Source organism: Amphibalanus amphitrite, unplaced genomic scaffold (assembly GCF_019059575.1).
Source record: "Amphibalanus amphitrite isolate SeventyFive unplaced genomic scaffold, NRLGWU_Aamphi_draft 000239F_arrow, whole genome shotgun sequence".
Taxonomy (NCBI): Eukaryota; Metazoa; Arthropoda; class Thecostraca; order Balanomorpha; family Balanidae; genus Amphibalanus; species Amphibalanus amphitrite.
In genome coordinates, this window is record NW_024881734.1 from 251,000 (window position 1) to 269,857 (window position 18,858).

An 18,858-nucleotide genomic window follows, 5' to 3' on the forward strand; every position below is an offset into this window, starting at 1 on the left:
AGGCCTAAAAAGGTGTCTATCTGATGCAGTTTTTCACGGCGAGTCGAATGGTGCTATTTTTGTTTCCGTACGAGGTCTAGAACTTCTAAAAAAGTCATTTTTCAACATTTTTGTGTGTCGTGACGTCATACAATTTTGAATAACTCCCACATTTTTGAACAGATTCTTCTAAAACTTGGTATGTAGGTACACATAGACTACTTCTCTGACATATATTCCGGTTTTTTCGATACACTCAAAATTTTGGATTTTATAGCTATTTTTCCAAAAAAGTCAGTTTTTTGGAAAAATTTGGGCCAAAATCCAAAATTTTCAAAAAACCGAGAGAGCCATATGATAGACAAAGTAGAATTACGTATATCCTTTTTTGTTACGTGTTGATTCCTTTAAAAATGAAGATGTTAGCGGCGTTTGAACTTTTGCCGTTTTTGAGGCGAAAATGGCGAACATGACGTCACTAAAACGTCAATTTCTCAAAAATTTTCCGACGGATTTCGCTCAAATTTTCAGGGAACGTGTCAAATTGATGTAAGAAAAGGTACTGAAAGTTTGGCGGCGCTGCGCGCCGCCGTTTTTGAGATATTGCAAAAATTTGCGAGGGGGGGTAAAATTTACCCCCCCCCCCCCAGCCCCGCGCGGGTTAAAGTTAGCTTGTATTGTCGGAAACAAGAAAAACAGTCGGAACGGATTAAGTATACCTACCTATACATTGACAAGTGTTGCTGAGCGTAAAGGAAGGCCTTACAATTAAAAATTCATTTATTTTAAACTAAGACTGAAGCTAAATATTTAAAACTGAGGTTGCCCGACGTTTCACATTTATTGCCCATTCATGAGCATATAAGCAATATATAGGAATGCGAAACGTCGGGCAAAACCTCAATCTTAAATATTTAGCCTCAGTCTTAGTTTAAAACAAATGAATATCTAATTTAAAGGCATTCCTATACCTACGCTAAACAATAATCGGAACGATGTCGACGCCCAACTATAATAATGAAGTGATTATAAAAATACATCTTATACTCGTATTCGAGTTCATTCATCTAAAAAATCGAAAAAATAGCAACAGACAATATCTTGGCTTCTCTCTTGCTACCTTCGCTCGGTCCATAATCCACTGACATAATATTTTATGTGATAATAATAAAATATACTTAGGTATTCATCTATCTACCTAAGACGAATTTGATTTAAATTTCAGCACGTTACTGGCTTCTGCCTAAAACCGATTTACCGATTATGCCGATTATACTAGAACCGATGCGGGTACCTTATCCGTTCCTTTTCTTCGATCTGTAAATTAAATTCAAAATTTAAAGTTCAAACGCGGATGAGCAGCCCGCTGCTTATACTATACCTATTCATTTCAGAGTCCGAGTTTTCGGCAATGGAGGCTGTCCAGACGCACCGCTGGAAGTCATCGACTGCCTACCAGCGGCGGTTCCAACTGGTTGTCCCGAGCCTGTTCGTCGCCTCTGTGGGCGCCTCCTGCCTGCTGCTGGTGGTGAGTGACGGTCCGACACTCACCTGGAGTCTACTGCCGGACCCGACGAGCGTCTCCGCTCCCACCGACGACTCGACGGGCCCCGGCGGCGGTGGGGACGGGGCCGGTCTGCACGTGGCGACGTGGCGGCTGGTGGAGCCGGCGTTGCCCTCGCACGCCTGGTTCACCGGCGACCCGATCTGCGCCCACCTGGTGACGCGGTTCGCCCGCCCGGGCAGCCTGCCGGACGCCCGCCTCGCCTCGTACCACCGCTCCGGTAACACGTGGACGCGCTACCTGCTGGAGGCCGCCACCGGCCTGGTCACCTGCGGACCCAAGCACGACGCCGACGACAACGAGCCGCTGCCGGTGGCGGGGCTGCCATCCGTGGCCGAGGTGGCCGCCAGTCGGCGCGCCGTCACCTCCTCGGTCGAGCTCAGAGACGCCGGGTTCATCGCCGAGCACGTGTCCCCGCTGACGCGGACCTGTCTGGTCGGCAAGACGCACGCATACCCGCCCACCTGGCGCCGGTTAGAGGGCACCGATACCACCAACCTCACCCAGCGGATCCGCGAGGACTTTGGCGGCAACATCAGCGACCCTCTGGCTGCGCTGGCTGAGAACAGCACCGGCTACCCGCTGCCGGCCATCCTGCTGATCCGAGACCCGTTCCGTGCGCTCATCTCTCTGCGCCACTTCACTGCGCGCAGCAGCGTTTACCTGCAGGAGAGCCGCGCCGCTCCGGCCGCCTTCTCCGGCACCGAGTGGCGCCGATTCGTGGACACCCAGAGCCATTACTGGGCCGAGCTGGCGGCCGCCTGGGCCGAGGCGCCGCAGCACACCCTGCTGGTGAGCTACGAGCGACTGGCGGCCGCGCCGGCTGCCCAGCTGCGCCGCATGTTGCACTTCCTGGCCGTGGAGCCGTCCGCGGAGCGGCTGCGCTGCACGCTGCGCCACGCGGAGGGCGCGTTCCACAACGGCGCGCACCCGGTGGTGCCAGACGAGAAGGTGTTTGACGCCAGCATGCGCCGGCTGGTGTGGAGTAGGATACGGCAGCTGGACGAGCTGCTGACCAGGAGGGGCTACCAGAGGCTGCCACTCGAGCAGTACGCATTCTTCGGTGCAGTGTGATGGATGGGTGATAAGGCGGCTTGTGTTTTACTGCTTAGTTTGTTTGTTAGTTGAGCATATTCCTTGTTGCCTGTATTACTTGTACAATGTGTTAAGTTCACTCAAAACAAAATGTGCAAATGTACCTATGTCAGGCGCGCGCGCGCTCGTGAATGCTGTGCGGCGGGGGAGCGGGCAGAGCGGGAGGGCCCAGCTCCTGCCGGCGGCTGGGCACGGATGAGATGTGATTGTGACTTGGGTCCCGATTTTGTACAAAGGGCCGCCGCGTGTGGTGCACGCAAGCAGGGGCTCCGCCACGGTTTTGGGATTGGGGGGGTCCGACCCAAAACACAAAACCTCGCTGGCGGATCCAGGGTGGGCATTTTGGGCGAATTCACCCCCCCCCCCTGCACTCTGCAGCTCCCGAAATCGATGAAAAGTTACCGTTTTTCGTGCCCCAGACACGTTCAAAGAAAACTTAACAATTTTACCGGGAGAATTTTGTCCTAATTCGAAAAACCAAGGCTCAACTTGCACAAGGATTCGAAAATCGAGAAGCGGAGCCCATTGACACCGACATGGCGGCCTCTAGGATTCTCAGATCGATCTGAAGCTCTTTTGGGGCGGGTATTGTGTCTAGGAGGTGTCCTGCAAGCTGGACCCCTCTCACGAAATTATAGCCGAATTCTAGCATGCTTAGCTAATCCTAGCAATCTTAATCGCATTCTTCATAGTAATAACAAAATGGTAGAATAGTGACACTCCCGTACATATAGGTCGGCGAATGTTGAGCACCTTGTGAATCGTGTGTCACAATATTTTAAGGATTCCCTACATTTCTAGATCTTAAATTCCTTAGCTTTGCGACTGTCAACACATTCTAAATTATTCAACATATTCTGTGAATGAATTAGTCATTTTTACGCGAAAACAAGCTTATAGGTATAGGAATATTGGGGGGGGTACTGTACCCCCCAGGTAAATTATTGGGGGGGTCCGGACCCCCGCGTACCCCCCTGTGGCGGAGCCCCTGCACGCAAGTCATGTAGCATTCTATGGACATGGCGACGCCTGACAGTCGCCCGGTATACATATATTCTATGTTACAGCTCTAGTGGTGATGACAGTATACGACGAATATAAATTATGAAATACACCGCATTTGGCCCGTCGGGTAAAAAAAGTACCTATGTCAAATGTTCTGTGTCGTGGGAATCATCCGGATATTTCATATCAGTGTGAAATCATTAATGCTGTCTACCAAAGCTCCATCCATGAGTACTGGCGTAAAGAAGCAAGAGAGCTACAGATTGCCTTTTATATGTCGATGGAAACTACCTAATAGGTAAGCCGTAAGTGGAACACCAGACGAGATATCTAACCCTCGCCGGACCTATTAGTTTTCTACATACGCGCCGGCCGAGGGGGGGGGGGGGGGAGGAGGGGACTGGCACCCGATTTTAAGGTCTCAGATCAACCGGTGACCTCTGAGGTCAGGTGAAGTGCCCCAAGGCAAGGGTTCAGTTTTTGATGAATAGCTTCGCAAAAAACGGCCGCAGAGCCCATGGGTGAAGCTTTTCCAGGGAAGTTGGTGGGGCAAAAAGTCATCAAACCCACATTTCCGATTACGAAGTTGAATAAAATGTCACACTGAATCAATTCGTATCATTACAGATATAATAGTTTGCATTAAACAGACATTCCAAAGCTCTTCAATGCGAAAAAGAAGATTAATTTGCAAAGCAAAGTCTTAGAAATCAGCTAAAGTTGCTGGGGCAAAACGGTTAGGTATTGGTGGGGCAAAATAACAAGTTGGTGGGGAAGCCGCCCCACCAACTGTATAGGAAGCTCCGCCCCTGGCAGAGCCACGATTTTGGCATCGTATTTGCCTCGCTAAGGCGCGTCGAATGGTATATTTTTTGTTAGGGTGAGGTCAACTGAAGGTGTTGATCTTGGCCTTTGGGTCAATGTCAGGTCAGAGCCCCCAGGCCACGAAATTGGTCGGAGGAGGTCATACGGCATATCATTCGATTTGGCAGGTCTTATTGAGTCCATTGGCGGCTTTCCCGACCCGATAACTCAATTTGATCGCGAGTTATTGACGAAAAACTCTTATGACCCTAGTGACGTCATAGATGACGTGCAAGGTCAACAATGCAAAGGTGAAGCATCGGGCCTTGCAAGGAGTGCATGAAATCATGATTCTGTATGCTTGAGATAGTTGCGATCGTTCCCGTCTAATGGTGAGGTACATACCTTGGGTGAGGTCATGTTGCCGACCTGACCTCACGTGATATTTAGGAAAAATCCGAGATAGGTATAAAAATTGTGAGACCTCTGGAGGATACTAGCTCTTGAAAGAAGTTTCATCTCCCTTTGAAAGCTGCTCTGGCATTGAGGGCATTGTAAAGTTGCGACATTTGAGGACCGTGGCCGTGCGGGGGTTCACTTATGACGTTATAGCCCATAGGTCAGTGACCTGACCTGACTTAAAAATGTGGTTGGTGTCACACGATCCGGCTTGAATCAACGGTCAGGTATGCCAAGTTTCAGCTCTCTATCAACGGCATGTTCGGAGTTATCATGAAAAAACCTATGGGGGAAGGCACCACCTCCGTCGGCCGGCAAAGGTTAAATCGTATATCCGCTTACATCCGCTTATAGTTGTGTATCCGTTTATCAGCATACCCGTTTGTTTAACGTTTATCTAACCCTTACGACGTTTATCCGAATATTGTTTATATTTAATTAGCCCACGTGCAATGAGTGAGTCATCGAGTACCGTATTACTGATGTGATATGCAGGTACTGGACGTTTACGTACAGCCCTCTGCAAACTGCGTGGTAGGTATTCTTTTTTTCGACAAAACCGAGAATAACGCGAATTGCTATCGGTCACTCGGAAATCGTAACAGCAAAACGTGTGAGACTCCGCACCTTAGGTTGGCATCATCACCGTATTAATTTCCCATCTAGTTCGGCAACAAAACAAAACCCAAAAGTTTATATTTGCCCCAAAACAAACCTTTGCATTTTGTTGCCACACAAGGCGTATACAGTTTGTAGTTTGTTTAGTGATAGACCTAATCGAAGGAGTGGAGCATTGCGCATCTATTTGCAGTGAGTTGCGACCGACATGATAGCATAGCCTTTGAGTTATTATCGGTTTTGTCGTATACCACGCAGTCTGCTGAGGGCTGTACGTACTTACAGTTTGTTTAACGTCTAGTAAACTTTAAGTAGGTATTTTGTGAAACGTTTAAACGGTACCGAGCTATCTAACGACATGTAAGTAATAATCACTTGTAGCTACTGGCTACTGCACATCACTATTAACTAATATCCATCGCTGGTGCGGGCTGTCGTCGGTTGGTGATGTAGAGATCCGCTGCGAACAGTCGACCGTTACGACAGGCGGCCTCTCATGACAGACACAGCTGGAACCGCTGGGTCTGGGCCCGGCGACCGCTGCGGGCGTCGTCGGCCGACCTTGATCGGGAATCTGTTCGACCCGGTAACCTTCTACTGCCCTGCCCCGTCCGTGGTAATAACGAGTGGCGCGGTGACCGATCCAAGGGCGGGACTCCGGTCCTGCCGGCGACACCGCCCTGTACGTTAGTTTAGATGGTTTGGATGTGAGCTTACAGGGAGGTCCGAGAAAGTAGCAGATTAGCAGAGTGAGAGCATATGCATCGTTTCAATGCTGTAGATAGGTATCATAATTACACATGAATTAACACAGAAGTCCTGTAAATGTATACCACAAGCCCGATTGTGTTGACCGGACAGGTGTAGCACACTACCTCGCACTCCCACTGCGCGGAATAGTTGTTTTCCCTACGGGTTATCTGACGAATGCACTAAACGAAATACCAAAATGCTTTTACCTACATCATATATCTTCATGGCATGAATTTATTTCAAAAGCGTTTCGCTGGAGGGGGGGGGGGGGGGAAATCTGGCCATTCTCGTGCTTCCCAATAGCTTTTAAACGCCTTAATCCAGCTAACCAAATTTTCAGTACCTTCCTTATCATGCATCAATTTGACATATTTATTGAAGATTTGAACGAAATCCGTCGGAAAACTTTTGAGATAACGACGTTTAAGTGGCGTCATATCCCGCCATTTTCGCTTCAAAAACTACGAAAGGTCAAACGCCCCTAATATCGTCAGCTAAAATCCTAAATTACCTACCTAACAAAGAAACGTGGTAAAATCGGTTAAAATGGAGGAGTTATTTAATTTAAGTTCCGTAACGATGAGCAAAGTGTGCACACAAAATAATTTTTAGGAATTCTGGACTTTTAACAGGAATAAAAATCGCACCATTCGATCAGATAAACAACCTTTTGGTCGTAAAATCCAACTTAAAGGCTTGCCTTTACTCGACCTTAACTTGACCTGACCTCGACTTTCAATTTTGTCCAAATATGTGTAAAATGACCCATGCCTAACACATGAATCGCACACATCATACCCAATAGTTCATCTTCGGTGACCTGACCTGACCTTGACCTTGATCTTTGCATGACCTACTTTGCAAGGCATCTTGTCTTGGTAGCCTAATAACGTGTTCTGAGTAACAGCCTCAGTCCATTCTTCGCCAACTGGGCTCCAACGCCAGTACCTGATAAAGAAACTTGCAGTTTTTAACCCATTACCTGACCTGAGACCTAAACAAAAAACTCTGTGCTCCAAAGAGTCATATCGCTGGGAACTTTCGATTGCCGTTTCCCCGTCTTTCTTCGACCATCCGTTCGGATGCTAAGCGGGGTATGGGGGCAGAATCTGCTCCCCCCAGCGGGTCACGTTCGACTGAATAGCCCAGCAGAACGTGGGTAAAACAAATGTATAATAATTTGACGAATCAGGCATATAAGCAACAATAAATATCCGTAGAAAATAACAAATACTTATCCGTAAAAACTATAAATATCCGTAGCAAAGCAGCAAAAAAAAGGCTTACATACTTCCTGGTAACGTTATATCCTTAGCCCGCGCCCCACTGGGGGGGGGGGGGCTATTCATACCCCTCCCGTTTTTCTGCAATAACTTCCAAACCGCTTGACGTATCGACGCCAAACTTTCAGTACCCTCGGCTGCATCAAATTGACACCTTATGTCAAAATCTGAACTTCGTAGCTACCATAGGTCGGCCGGAAAAGACGTCAGAGTGACGTCATGTTCGGCCGATTTCGACACAAAACATTGAACCACGGCAATCGCTCCCAAGAGCTCAGTTTTTAAGTTAGATCCAATTTGTTTTCATGAGAGGACTCAACATAGACTGCGCTATCAAACAGCCATCTCGTATTTTCAAAATTTTGAAATTTTTGAAACAATATATGTTAAAATTCAAAATTGATATTTTTATCTTTTTTCCAAACGTTTCTGATTTTTCGAAAAAAAAACACAATAAAGTATGTGATAGAACACAGGCTTATGACTTAGTCTAGCAAGTTTTAGCCAGATATCTTCTAAAATGGCCAAGTTATACGCATCCTATAGCAAAAAATTCATAATTATAATTTTTTCAAATCAATTTTTCAGTACGTATTTGACATCTTACACCAATATAAATAGCACCATCGTATTCCTGAGCTAAATTGCATCCTTTTTCAATGACACATTTTTTTGTTGTTGAAAATTTCAAACTTTAAAATTTGACATTTTTTGACCTGAAAGTGGCCTGACCTAAGCCAAATTCAACTCAAAATTACCTCATAATGACATGAACGACATCTTGATTCGAAATCTATGGCCTAAATGGACCATAAAACATGTGTCACGTGACCGATGCATGATATAAGATTTCTGCCCTGGCGGATCCAGGGGGGGGGGGGGCGACAGGGGCTAAAGCCCCCCCATTCGAAACTCGACAGGGGCGGCAATATAAATTAGCCCCTGCCGCACCGGGACCCCCAAATGCACCGGGATTGGTCATTAAAATGATTGATTGCTGGTAAGTTCCAGCCTTCGATAATGAATTCCTTTAGAAACTCCTTTCCGCTGTTAAGTTGGCAGCGATTTGGCAGTTATTCAAGGATGGAAAAGTGGCGCCCAACTGACTTTCAGCGTCGGAGATTTATCCTAGGTAAACTTTTTTGGGACACCCTGTACAATCGTGACAGATTGCAGGTGTAAAACGACCATCGACGCAAATGCTTACCTACTGTCAGTAAAATTGGAAGTGGGAAATAGCTCTTAATAAATGGGGATGACTGATGAGAGTGCAAAGTTATTTTCATTTGGATGTCAGTTCGCACCCAAATCGACAAATTTTGGGATACTGCTGTGACCTGGACTGGAAGGTCAACCAATGACCAAGGACCCTAAAATCGGGTACCATCGGCTTCCTCTCGTTACTCACGGGCGACACGCTTGTTTTTTCCGCGAAGCTCTATAGCTTGATCAGGGGCCGAACGGCAGGGGTGTCCAACCGACACCTCCCGGCCCGCGAACGCTGCGCCAAGCACCGACCCGGAGTGGGCTAACTGGTCAACAAAAGCAATTTTAAGTGCTTTTAAAGTAATATAAAGGCACGGGTCGGGTGGGCTACCATTTCTATATTTTTTATTTTATTTTATTTTTAGTTAAAAAAAAAGATATCGTTTCAGGGCTGTGACGAAAAATAAGTGGCCTAAATCCAGTGACGTACCCAAGGGGGGGGCCACGGGGGCCAAGGCCCCCCCCTGAGGGCCGAAGGCGCTCAGGGGGCCCCTCAGGCCCCAGGATATTTTTTAAACACTGGATAAAACGTCTTTTACCTGACGCCCCCTGAGCGCCGAAGGCGCTCAGGGGGCCCCTCAGGCCCCAGGATATTTTTTAAACACTGGATAAAACGTCTTTTACTCGGAAGAAAATTGATATTAAAGTTTCATTTATGTGCCCTGGGTACCCGAGGGGCCCCTGCAGTCATCCAAGGGCCCCCAGTTTCCTGGGCCCCTGGTCGCCTAGGGGGCCTCTGGTAGCTGGGGGCCTGGTCTCATGGGGGCCCCTGATAGCCTGTGGCCCCTAGTCGCCTAGGGGGCCCTGGTCGCATGGGGGGCCTCTGGTCGCATGAGGCCCCTGATCGACTGGGGGCCCCTAGTTGCCTAGGGGGCCCTGATAGCCGGGGGCCTGGTCGTATGGGCCCCTGATAGTCTGTGGCCCCTAGTCGCCTAGGGGGCCCTAGTCGCATGGGGGGCCTCTGGTTGCATGATATTGAGGCCCCTGATCGCCTGGGGGTACCTAGTCGCCTTCAGAGGAGGCGACTAGGCCGGTAGCCGGGGGGGCCTGGTCGCATGGGGCCCCTGGTTGCCTGGGGCCCCCGGTCGCCCCTAGTCGCCTGGGGGACCCTGGTCGCCTTGGGCCCCTGGTAGCCTGGGATCCCCTGGTCGCCTGGGGGCCCCTGATCGCCTGAGGGCCGCTGGTCACCTAGAGGGCCCCTGGTCGCCTGGGGGCCCCTGGTAGCCGGGGGCCTGGTCGCATGGGGCCCCCTGTTCGCATGGGGGCCCCCTGGTCGCCTGGGGGCCCCTGATCGCTTTGGGGACCTGATCGCATTGGCCCTTGGTCGCCTGGAGGGCCCTGGTCGCCTGGGGCAGTGGGGCCCCTAGTAATCTGGAGGACCTGGTCGCCTGGGAACCCCTGGTCGACTGGGGGCCCCTGGTCGTCTGAAAGTACGCTTATCACCTGATTGATCCCAAATCATCTGAGTGGCTACTGGCTACTGGATATAAGTAGTGACTGGAGTAGGCACTCATCTGAAGGAGCCAATATCTTTCACGGTGCCGGAGATATCACAGAAAAACAAAAAGGCTGAACTGAATACCCCCCAACCTTGGCCCCAAAGGCGTCATTGGCTAACACAGGGATGTGGGTCGATTTGCAATCGCATTTCCTCCTAAGTCCTATTCCTCCAATTAATACAGAGTGTCCCAGAATTACCCAAGCATTTATTTTCTGGCTAAAAGTACAATTGCGCTCGTTTCCTAGTGAAACATATAATAGCCGCGTTTACCAGGGCCTCGGCTAACATGTTAACTGGTGGGCCAAATGGCCCACCAGTGACCCGAAATGGCCCACCAGCCTCAAAGATTTGGCCCACCAGTAATTTTTCGAAAAACCTAAGTTTTCACATTTCTCACATTTCAAATTGAATTAGCAGATCTTATCGTACATTTTCAGGCTGTAAAGGACCCATCGGTGAAACATATTCTTGTGAAAAAACTTCAACCTATTGTTTGCAATATCCTCTTGGGGTAAAAAGTGAACTATAGTGGACTAAGTGGACTAAGCCTCGGTCACACTTCACCGGATTGGACCAATGGACGAGAAACGGACGGCGTCCGGTGATGTCCGGGGGATGTCCGTTCGTTTCCTTTGGACGTCCGTTTCTCATCCGTTCATATCCGTTCCATGTCCGGTGGTGTCCGGTGTGCTCAACCGGACACCACCGGACATGGAACGGATATTAACGGATGACAAACGGACGTCCAACGGAAACAAACGGACATCACCGGACGCTGACAGTTCTCGTCCGTTTCTCGTCCGTTGGTCCAATCCGGTGAAGTGTGACCGAGGCTTTAAATTTTATGCAATAATCGCGAAAGACGTCTGCCTCTGTCAATTACAGATAGTGTCTGCGGCTTCCAGCCGATCGAGGTCTGCGAGAGTTCTTGCAAGCTTTCCGATCGATCGAGTGGTTGCAGTCACATAAGCATCTGCCGCAGACCAGTCGGTTACAAGAAAGACTACGAAAAAAGAACAGACCAGTTCAGACGGTCGGGGATAAGCCTGCGAGCGATCTCAGACGGCTCGCCGATAGACACGATATAAGCCAGAGTCAAACTAGAGGTAGTGTCGGCGACTTCCAGCCGATTGAAGTCTGCAAGCGATATTATGCGTCTTCACGACCGGTATGATGCTTGCAGTCACACATCTGACCAGTTGGACGAATTTCGAACCGTTCACAGTCAGCGTTCCAAAAATTTATCATTTGGGCTGAAGATGACACTCAAGAATAAGAATGGATAATTTTCCACTCTCACATTTTGGGTGGCTCGAATTTTCCACTCAGACACCCAAGAGAAATCTGAAGTTTGGGACACTGTTCACCAGAAGTGAACGTGTACATAACTTAGTTTTTTTTAAAGAAAATATCAGGGCTGCGCAGTGCGCTTGGGCTTTTGAGTCAATTATTTTCCATGCGACACCAATAGGCTTAATGATCATTTTCAGAGATGTTGGGGTTGCTGTTACAACCCCCTTTTGGGGTTCCTGCTACACCCGACTTTATACATGTATATAAAGTTGCACTCGTGCTGTTCACAATTCCTCCCGATCCACCCAACAACGCCCGATCCGTCCGACCGCTTCCGAATCTCCGACTAGTCGGCGAGCGATCCACTCACGACCGTAAGTTATCGTCCAAAGTTTTATAATCTGCGTCAATATTGTGTGCATACTTGTGCCACGGAATATATAGTCTACGACATGTCGATATGTCGATATGTACTACGATATGTCGTAGACTATACCTATATTCCGTGCTTGTGCGATTTTATGTGCACCGCGGGAGTATCACCACTGAGAGGGTTGTGGGTCCCTACTCTCTCCTCTCTCTCTGAAGAGTCGGGGGGGGGGGTCGAGCCCCGTTTTTTTACATTTTTTGAATGCCATCCTGACGTTTTTTGCAGAATAGTGGCCGAAATCTGGGGAGAAATCGAAAATTGAGGGGGGGGGGGGGGTTATGGCTACGAAGGTCAGTCCATGTCGCTGCCCAAGTGGCCCACCAGTCAAAATTCCTTAGCCGAGGCCCTGGCGTTTACATACGGCTAGTTGCCAGATAGTGGAATTCCGATAACGAGACATTTATTCCCCACTATTATATTATATACCTACATATCCGGAATTGGAGGATGTTCAGTAATTGAGGCGCTCGCTCATAAAATGCCGTGCGTTTCATGCACACTCCTCAAGCAAAAATATTTTTACTTTCCAATTTTCCACATTTTCTCAAGGCTTAGACCGTTACAGAGACCGTTTTAATTGACTTTGATGAAGTTGAACGTGAGAAATCACAACCAAATGCTACATTAGGTTGTAAAAAACTGAATTGCGTTTTCCCACACACGTGGCGTTTTCTCACCTACGTCTGCAGGAGAGACAAGGACCCACTATGCCCCCCCCCCCCCCCCACCATCGAAAGGTTCTTCATGACTCCCGGGGGCCCCCGGGGAACCTGGGGGGCCCTATACACTGTGGGGGGCCCCTTCGACAGCAGGTGGCCCCCTCCTGGGCGAAATCCTGGGTACGTGCCTGCCTAAATCCGATGAGAAAACAGGATTTGGGGGTACCCTAGGTTTGGCTCCTGGCATGAGTTGCCCCCCCCCAAAAAAAAACGCAGGTCTGGATCCGCCAGTGGATTTCCGTGACCTGTGATGACCTGACCCTGACCTGAAAATCAAAGCAGGTACAAGTTTGGTACCCTCAGGTTATTTTTAAAACATCTGTTCACGAGTGCGTACACCAAAAATGAGCCTGATCTGACTTGTAAACCGTCGCGGCCAGAGCCCAAAATGTGAACAAGCCAAGCATTGATAATTTTTACTTAAACCTGACCTGTGACGTCATCAGTGACCTCGAGGTCAATGAAATTAGGTTCCGCCCGATAGTTTTCCGGGGCTATCAGACGCCGTTTGAATTTTGACGATCGGCCTAGTAGTTTCGCCTTTCGGAGTTAGGAGGGGCTATTAAGAGCCCCCCCCCCCTCGTAGGGCACATTATACGCAGACCCCAGTGGGGCGCGGGTTAATTTACGTCCGACTTCCTGGCGCGGCAGCTGGCCACCAAATGTTGCCTATTGCACAAACAAGAAGGCCGCACGGGCAGCTGAATCACGCCTGCCGGCATGGATAGGAAGGGTACCTACTTGACCTTTGCCCCCAACGACCATCTCGCTCCCGGTCCGAGTGTTGACAGCGATTGCTGAAGCATCGACTAAGCCATCCGCCCATGCACGGCAGTGAATCGGCGAATGAGCGAAACAAGGTACCGGACGGCAAAATAACGAGACTGAACATTGCCAAATATGGCAATATCCCACAACATGCTCCAGACGGGTACGGCATGTCCGTGCTTGGCGGAAATAAGAACATTTTGGTTTGATTAAAACCTCGTACGTTATGACCCTCGCAGGTCGTTAATGGTGTGTGGTCAATGACAGGCAGGCATGTAATTTCCTTTTGCTAATGAAATGCTAAATCCCATTCAGCGTACCGGCAGTTATAGCAATGTGTCATAATCAAAATACAATGGCGGCCCGTGTGCCATTGAGCTACTCGTGCTTATCTTTTGAGGAAATCCAACAGCGTTCTGCTACACGAGTCACCGGCTGGTTTCTGATATCGCGATCTGATGGCACGGCATTGGGCTCCATTTTCGGCGTGCTCGGCAGTGCGGCGTGTGGCGCTGACCTACCCCACCGCCACCGTACGGCCGTGCACGAACCGGCTGCAGACCGGACGGATTTCGGCACGATACCGGCCGCCGGTGCGCGACCGCTCAATGGACCAGCGGCGCAGTGTCGCGCGCAGGGGACAGGCGGCGTCTGCCGACACCTCTGTGGGGCCGGCCGCGCGGTGGGAACTCGCTGCCGCCGCCGCGGCCGCCACGCCGGGCCGCGCCGCGTCACGGCCGCGGTCGAGGTCTCGGCCAATGTCAGGCTACATAAGCGGGCGGCGCCGGGCCGGCCGGCTCAGTGTTCTCGGTCGCGCCGCGCACCGGAGGCAGGCAGAGAGAGTCACGGCCGCCTGCGCCGTCTCAAGCCGAAGACCCGCCCGGCTAGGTCGCGCGCCGCCCGCCCCCGCGCCGCCCACCGCACACATGGAGACGGCTGTGGAGCAGGCGCCGGCACCGGCGCTGGCCGACCGGCGCGCGTCCGCCGTCAGCACCGCCTCCACGGACAGCGAGGACTGCGCGCCGCTCTCGCGCGCGCCGGCGCACCGCGTCGGCGCGGTGAGCTCCGACAAGCAGCTGCTGGCCGTGGAGGAGGGTGCTCTCTCACTCGGTGACTCCTCGCTTTCCGACTGTCGAGACAGCGGTGTCGAAGCCGACAGCTTCGTCGAACCCGACGAGGCGACAGCTCTACAGCTGGTCGAGGCGGTCGAGTTCTATTTTGACGACGAAAACCTGCTCAAGGATGCCTTCCTGCTCAAGCACGTTAAGCGCAACAAGGAGGGATTCGTCAGCCTCAAGCTGATGTCGAGCTTCAAGCGGGTGAAGCACATCAGCCGCGACTGGCGCGTGGTGGCGTTTGCGATGCGCCGCAGCACCAAGCTGGAGGTGAACGACACGGCCACCAAGGTGCGCCGCCTGGCACCGCTGCCAGAGCACGACGAGACCATCACCAGCCGCACCATCGTGGCCGTCAACCTGCCGCTGGAAAACCCGACCATCGCCACCGTCTTGGAGCTGTTCGGCGCCTGCGGAGACATCAGCAGCATCCGCGTGCTGAAGCCCGGCACCAACATCCCCGTGGACGTGCGCGCCGCGTTCAACAAGCACCCGGACATCGCCTGGGAGAACGTCAACTGCGCCGTGGTCGAGTTCGACCTGCAAGAGCAGGCGCGCAAGGCCAAGGAGACCATGTCGGTGGCCGACGACGCCGACACCAGCGGCATGCACATCATCCCCATCGGCAAGGTGAGCAACAAGAAAAAGTCGCGTCAGGAGGAGCCTCGCGTCGTGATCGTCCAGGAGGAGGCCACCAGCGCGCAGGCTGCCGAAAAGAAGCGCCGTCAGAAGCGCAAGAAGATGTCGCTGGTGCACATGGAGAGCAGCAGCTCGATGTCGGGTACCGACGGCGAGTTCGGATGGAGCACGCCGACGCGGCGTCTGAGCGCCGCCGGCCCGGCGCCGCAGGTGCAGCGTCCGCCGCTGCTGCCGCTGCCGCCCGGCCTGCGCGCCCACCGCCTCTCGCCGCCCTCCCGGCCCGGCGGCCTGTTCGCCTGCACCGACATCAGGCTCATGGAGCACGCCCACTCGCTGGCCGTGCGCGGAAAGGCCAACTCGTCGCCTAACGTGCTGCCGCCGCCGCAGAGCCTCGCCGCCCGCCAGAAGAAGTCCAACTCGTTCTGCGGCGTGGTGCCGGCCGGCCACGAGCAGTGCCCGTGGGTGGCGCGTCGCAAGGCGTCCGGCCTCTCGGATGCCGACCGTCGCGGCTCGCTGATGACCCAGGAGAACGTGATGCGCGCGCCGCGCGGCCCGGACGGGTCGCGAGGCTTCGCTCGCCGTCCCAGCCGCTCGGCCGCCGTCGAGATCAAGGCGCCGCCGCCGGCGGAGGTCGCCCCCGCCCCCGCCCGCCGCCGCTCGGCCGCCATCGAGATCAAGGCTCCGCCGCCGGCAGATTCGGCTCCCAAGGCTTCGGCCCCGGCCCCGGCCCCGGCTACGGCTCCGGCTCCGGCTCCATCTCCGGCTACGGCTGCGGCTCCAGCTGCTGTGACGACGACGCTGTCTCCGACCGCGCCTCCGTTCGTCCCGGCAGCTCTGGCTGCCGCCGCGGCCCCAGTACCTGCTGCTGTCGTCATCAAGCCGGCCCCTACTCCTGTCGTCATCAAGGCACCTCCTGCCGACCCCAAGCCGGCCCCCGCTGACTCCAAGCCGGCCGCTGCTGACTCCAAGCCGGCCGCTGCTGAGGCCAAGTCCGTCACTGCTGAGACCAAGCCGGCCGCTGCCGAAGCCAAGCAGGCTCCTGCGACGTCCGCCTCGGCCTCTGCTGCCGCGTCCAACACGGCCAACACCATATCGGCCGCCGTGCTGGCTGCCGCTGCCGCCGCCGCAGCCAAGAACGCCCCCACGCCCGCCACCACCACCCCCGCCCCTGCTGCTTCTCCCGCTGCCCCTCCCTGTGAGCAGGCCTAGACATCGACCGCCCAGCCGGCGCTGCGATGGAGGCCGCGACCTGTGATAGATTCGTCTCTTAGCTGTCCTGCTTCCTTCACGGGCGACGCGATGGCATCGTGTCGGGCCGCCAACGTCCCGATTGCTGTGGGACACTTTCATTCCACTCCCCGCCATTCCACTTTCGGGGGGATATTTATATATTTATTTGAAACAGTGAGAGAATGCATGCGAAACGTGTGAATGACGCAACTGAAGTGGATGAAACCGCATGAGCCGTGCACGGCTACTGTAAATTATTATATTTTATTTGTTGGTGCGAGGTTTAAGTTATTGAAGATGACTTAAGCTGCAGTGCAGCTAGCATTGTGTCAGAAAATACACAGATCTGAACAGATGCACGGTGTTTGCCTTCGGACGTACGAGAGCATGAGTGGCCACCCTTCCTTTACATCTCCTGAGCCCCTTAACGGGTCACGATCAGCTCATCACCGGTGGCATCACGACTGTCTTGTCACGCCGAGGGTGCGGCGCGGCCGGTGGCGCGTCCGCGCGCCGAGGGCCCTCCTTCATCTGTGTGAAGGACAGCGCCGGCGGCCCAAGGTCGGCGCGGAGGCCAGTCCGGCGTGTGCCGCCGCAGGGACGGAAGTCCCATTACGCCGCTCAGGGGTCACGGTACAACAGCCGGGTGGGTAGGCACTGCTGGCGTGACAGACCGCCCAACTGGCCACCGCTCAGCCTTGATCTTGATTCCACGCCTGGCTGGGCGCGGGAATGACCCACCGATTATTTGGCCATTTATATTTAGGCACTTACGAAGAGACACCGATTTGATGGGTTTGCTCCCCTAATCGGTGTCTCGTTATTCGCTTATTTGAGTCGCAGCTGCTCTAGAGAGTTTCGGCTCAGACGGTACAATGCTGCGTGCAACTGCCTAGCACCTAACAGCTCAACACCTGCTCACTACCGTTGGCAAGTACACGGTAAGCACGGGTTGGAGCACGAGTCGCTCAGGCAGCACCCAGCCTCCGTGGACCCGGCGCAACTGCGGCCATCCCGCCGCCGCCGCCGCACTTCCCGCATGTGGAGCAAGGTCAGCCGATAAAAAGAGAAAGCGCAGGGCGAATAACCCCGCCATGGCTAACGGCGCCCCGCGGCACTCGTCGGCCGTCGCCGCCGACCCGGCGTCAAGGAGGCTCGCTCGGCCGCGCGAGAGCCGAGAGAGCGAGCGACGGAAGTGCAAAAACTGCCGGCCGCGGCGGGCGCGCGCTCTCCCTCACACCGAACCGGCGCCGTGACCTTGTGCCGGTGACGTCACAGCTCTCTGTCCAGCATCCAGGTCCCGTGACGCCATCCAGCATCCAGGTCGGGCCCCATGCGGGGAGATCCGCGGTACATACATACCCCTGAAGGGTTACCGCCGGCGGCCGCCAGGACAGATATGGTAAACTTCCACTCGGTGGGAGGAAGAAATGCATGTTCCAATTTCCATGTCCAGGGACCATGCTGCATCTAAATCAAAGCCCAGCCAAGGAATTATGAGAGCAGATAAGTCTGCGTCTCCATCTGGCAGCAAGCGCCACGCCCGAAAAACGTAGTGACGACCTAGGTCCTAGGCATTTATGTCAGGCGGCCTCAGCCTCTTATTCACTGCTGTGAATAAGAGGTCTGTGTAACAGCTTTGCCTCCCTGTCACCATGGCTTGCACGGGCTACCTCAATTCTGTATTCTCTAATGCCTGTGACCTAGTGGGATAAAATGCAGCGCTCGAGCTCCTATGCTTACGCACGATGCTGTACCTGTCCTATATGGTGCGTTACATATAGGCTGTACCGCAATGCACAATAATGGTACGGTGGAGACTGCAAACTCAACTCTCGAATCGCATCCAATTTTTCAAAACTCTTTTGAATCTACTTGTTACCACCGAATATGGCATTGCACTAGGCACAGGTAGGCAACAATTTGTTTTATATATACCCGTTCAGTCGTGTGAATCTGTGGATGCATTGAAAGACTGCACCGTAAGACATTCGGGCGCTGCGGCACAGTATCCACCATCATCAAGACTGTATCTAGTGTAGGTGTAATCCGGCCACCACTGAGCGTTCAGCAACGGTCACAAAACCTATACCTATAAGCAGGGGTGTAATTGTCCTAAAATGATTGTGGGTGCCCAGCTGTAGGGGCGCCAGACCGTTTTGGGGTGCAATGGATATTCTTTTTGTGGGAGCCTAAATTAACACCGAATTTGATAACATTGCTAGCCGAAGGGCGCTTCAAGTGACGTGTCTGACTAAGCAAATACACGCTTAAAAGTGGAAACTGACCGGAAGGGCGTAAAAAAGATGTAGAGGGACACCATCCAGTAGGAGCGCC

At 52.7% G+C, this 18,858-nt stretch overlaps 1 protein-coding gene across 1 annotated transcript; it reads left to right on the forward strand.

The window, feature by feature from the left end:
- The first annotated feature begins 14,319 nt into the window (after nt 1–14,319).
- On the forward strand, nt 14,320–16,873 carry LOC122386056 (la-related protein 6-like). Its single transcript, XM_043374835.1, has one exon. It carries the CDS (start codon nt 14,464–14,466, stop codon nt 16,498–16,500), a length of 2,037 nt encoding a protein of 678 aa, XP_043230770.1. The 5' UTR covers nt 14,320–14,463; the 3' UTR covers nt 16,501–16,873.
- The last annotated feature ends 1,985 nt before the right edge of the window (nt 16,874–18,858 follow it).

What these genes read in the sequence shown, in the direction of transcription:
- LOC122386056 (XM_043374835.1), top strand. Translation starts at nt 14,464, where the DNA reads ATGGAGACGGCTGTGGAGCAGGCGCCGGCACCGGCGCTGGCCGACCGG.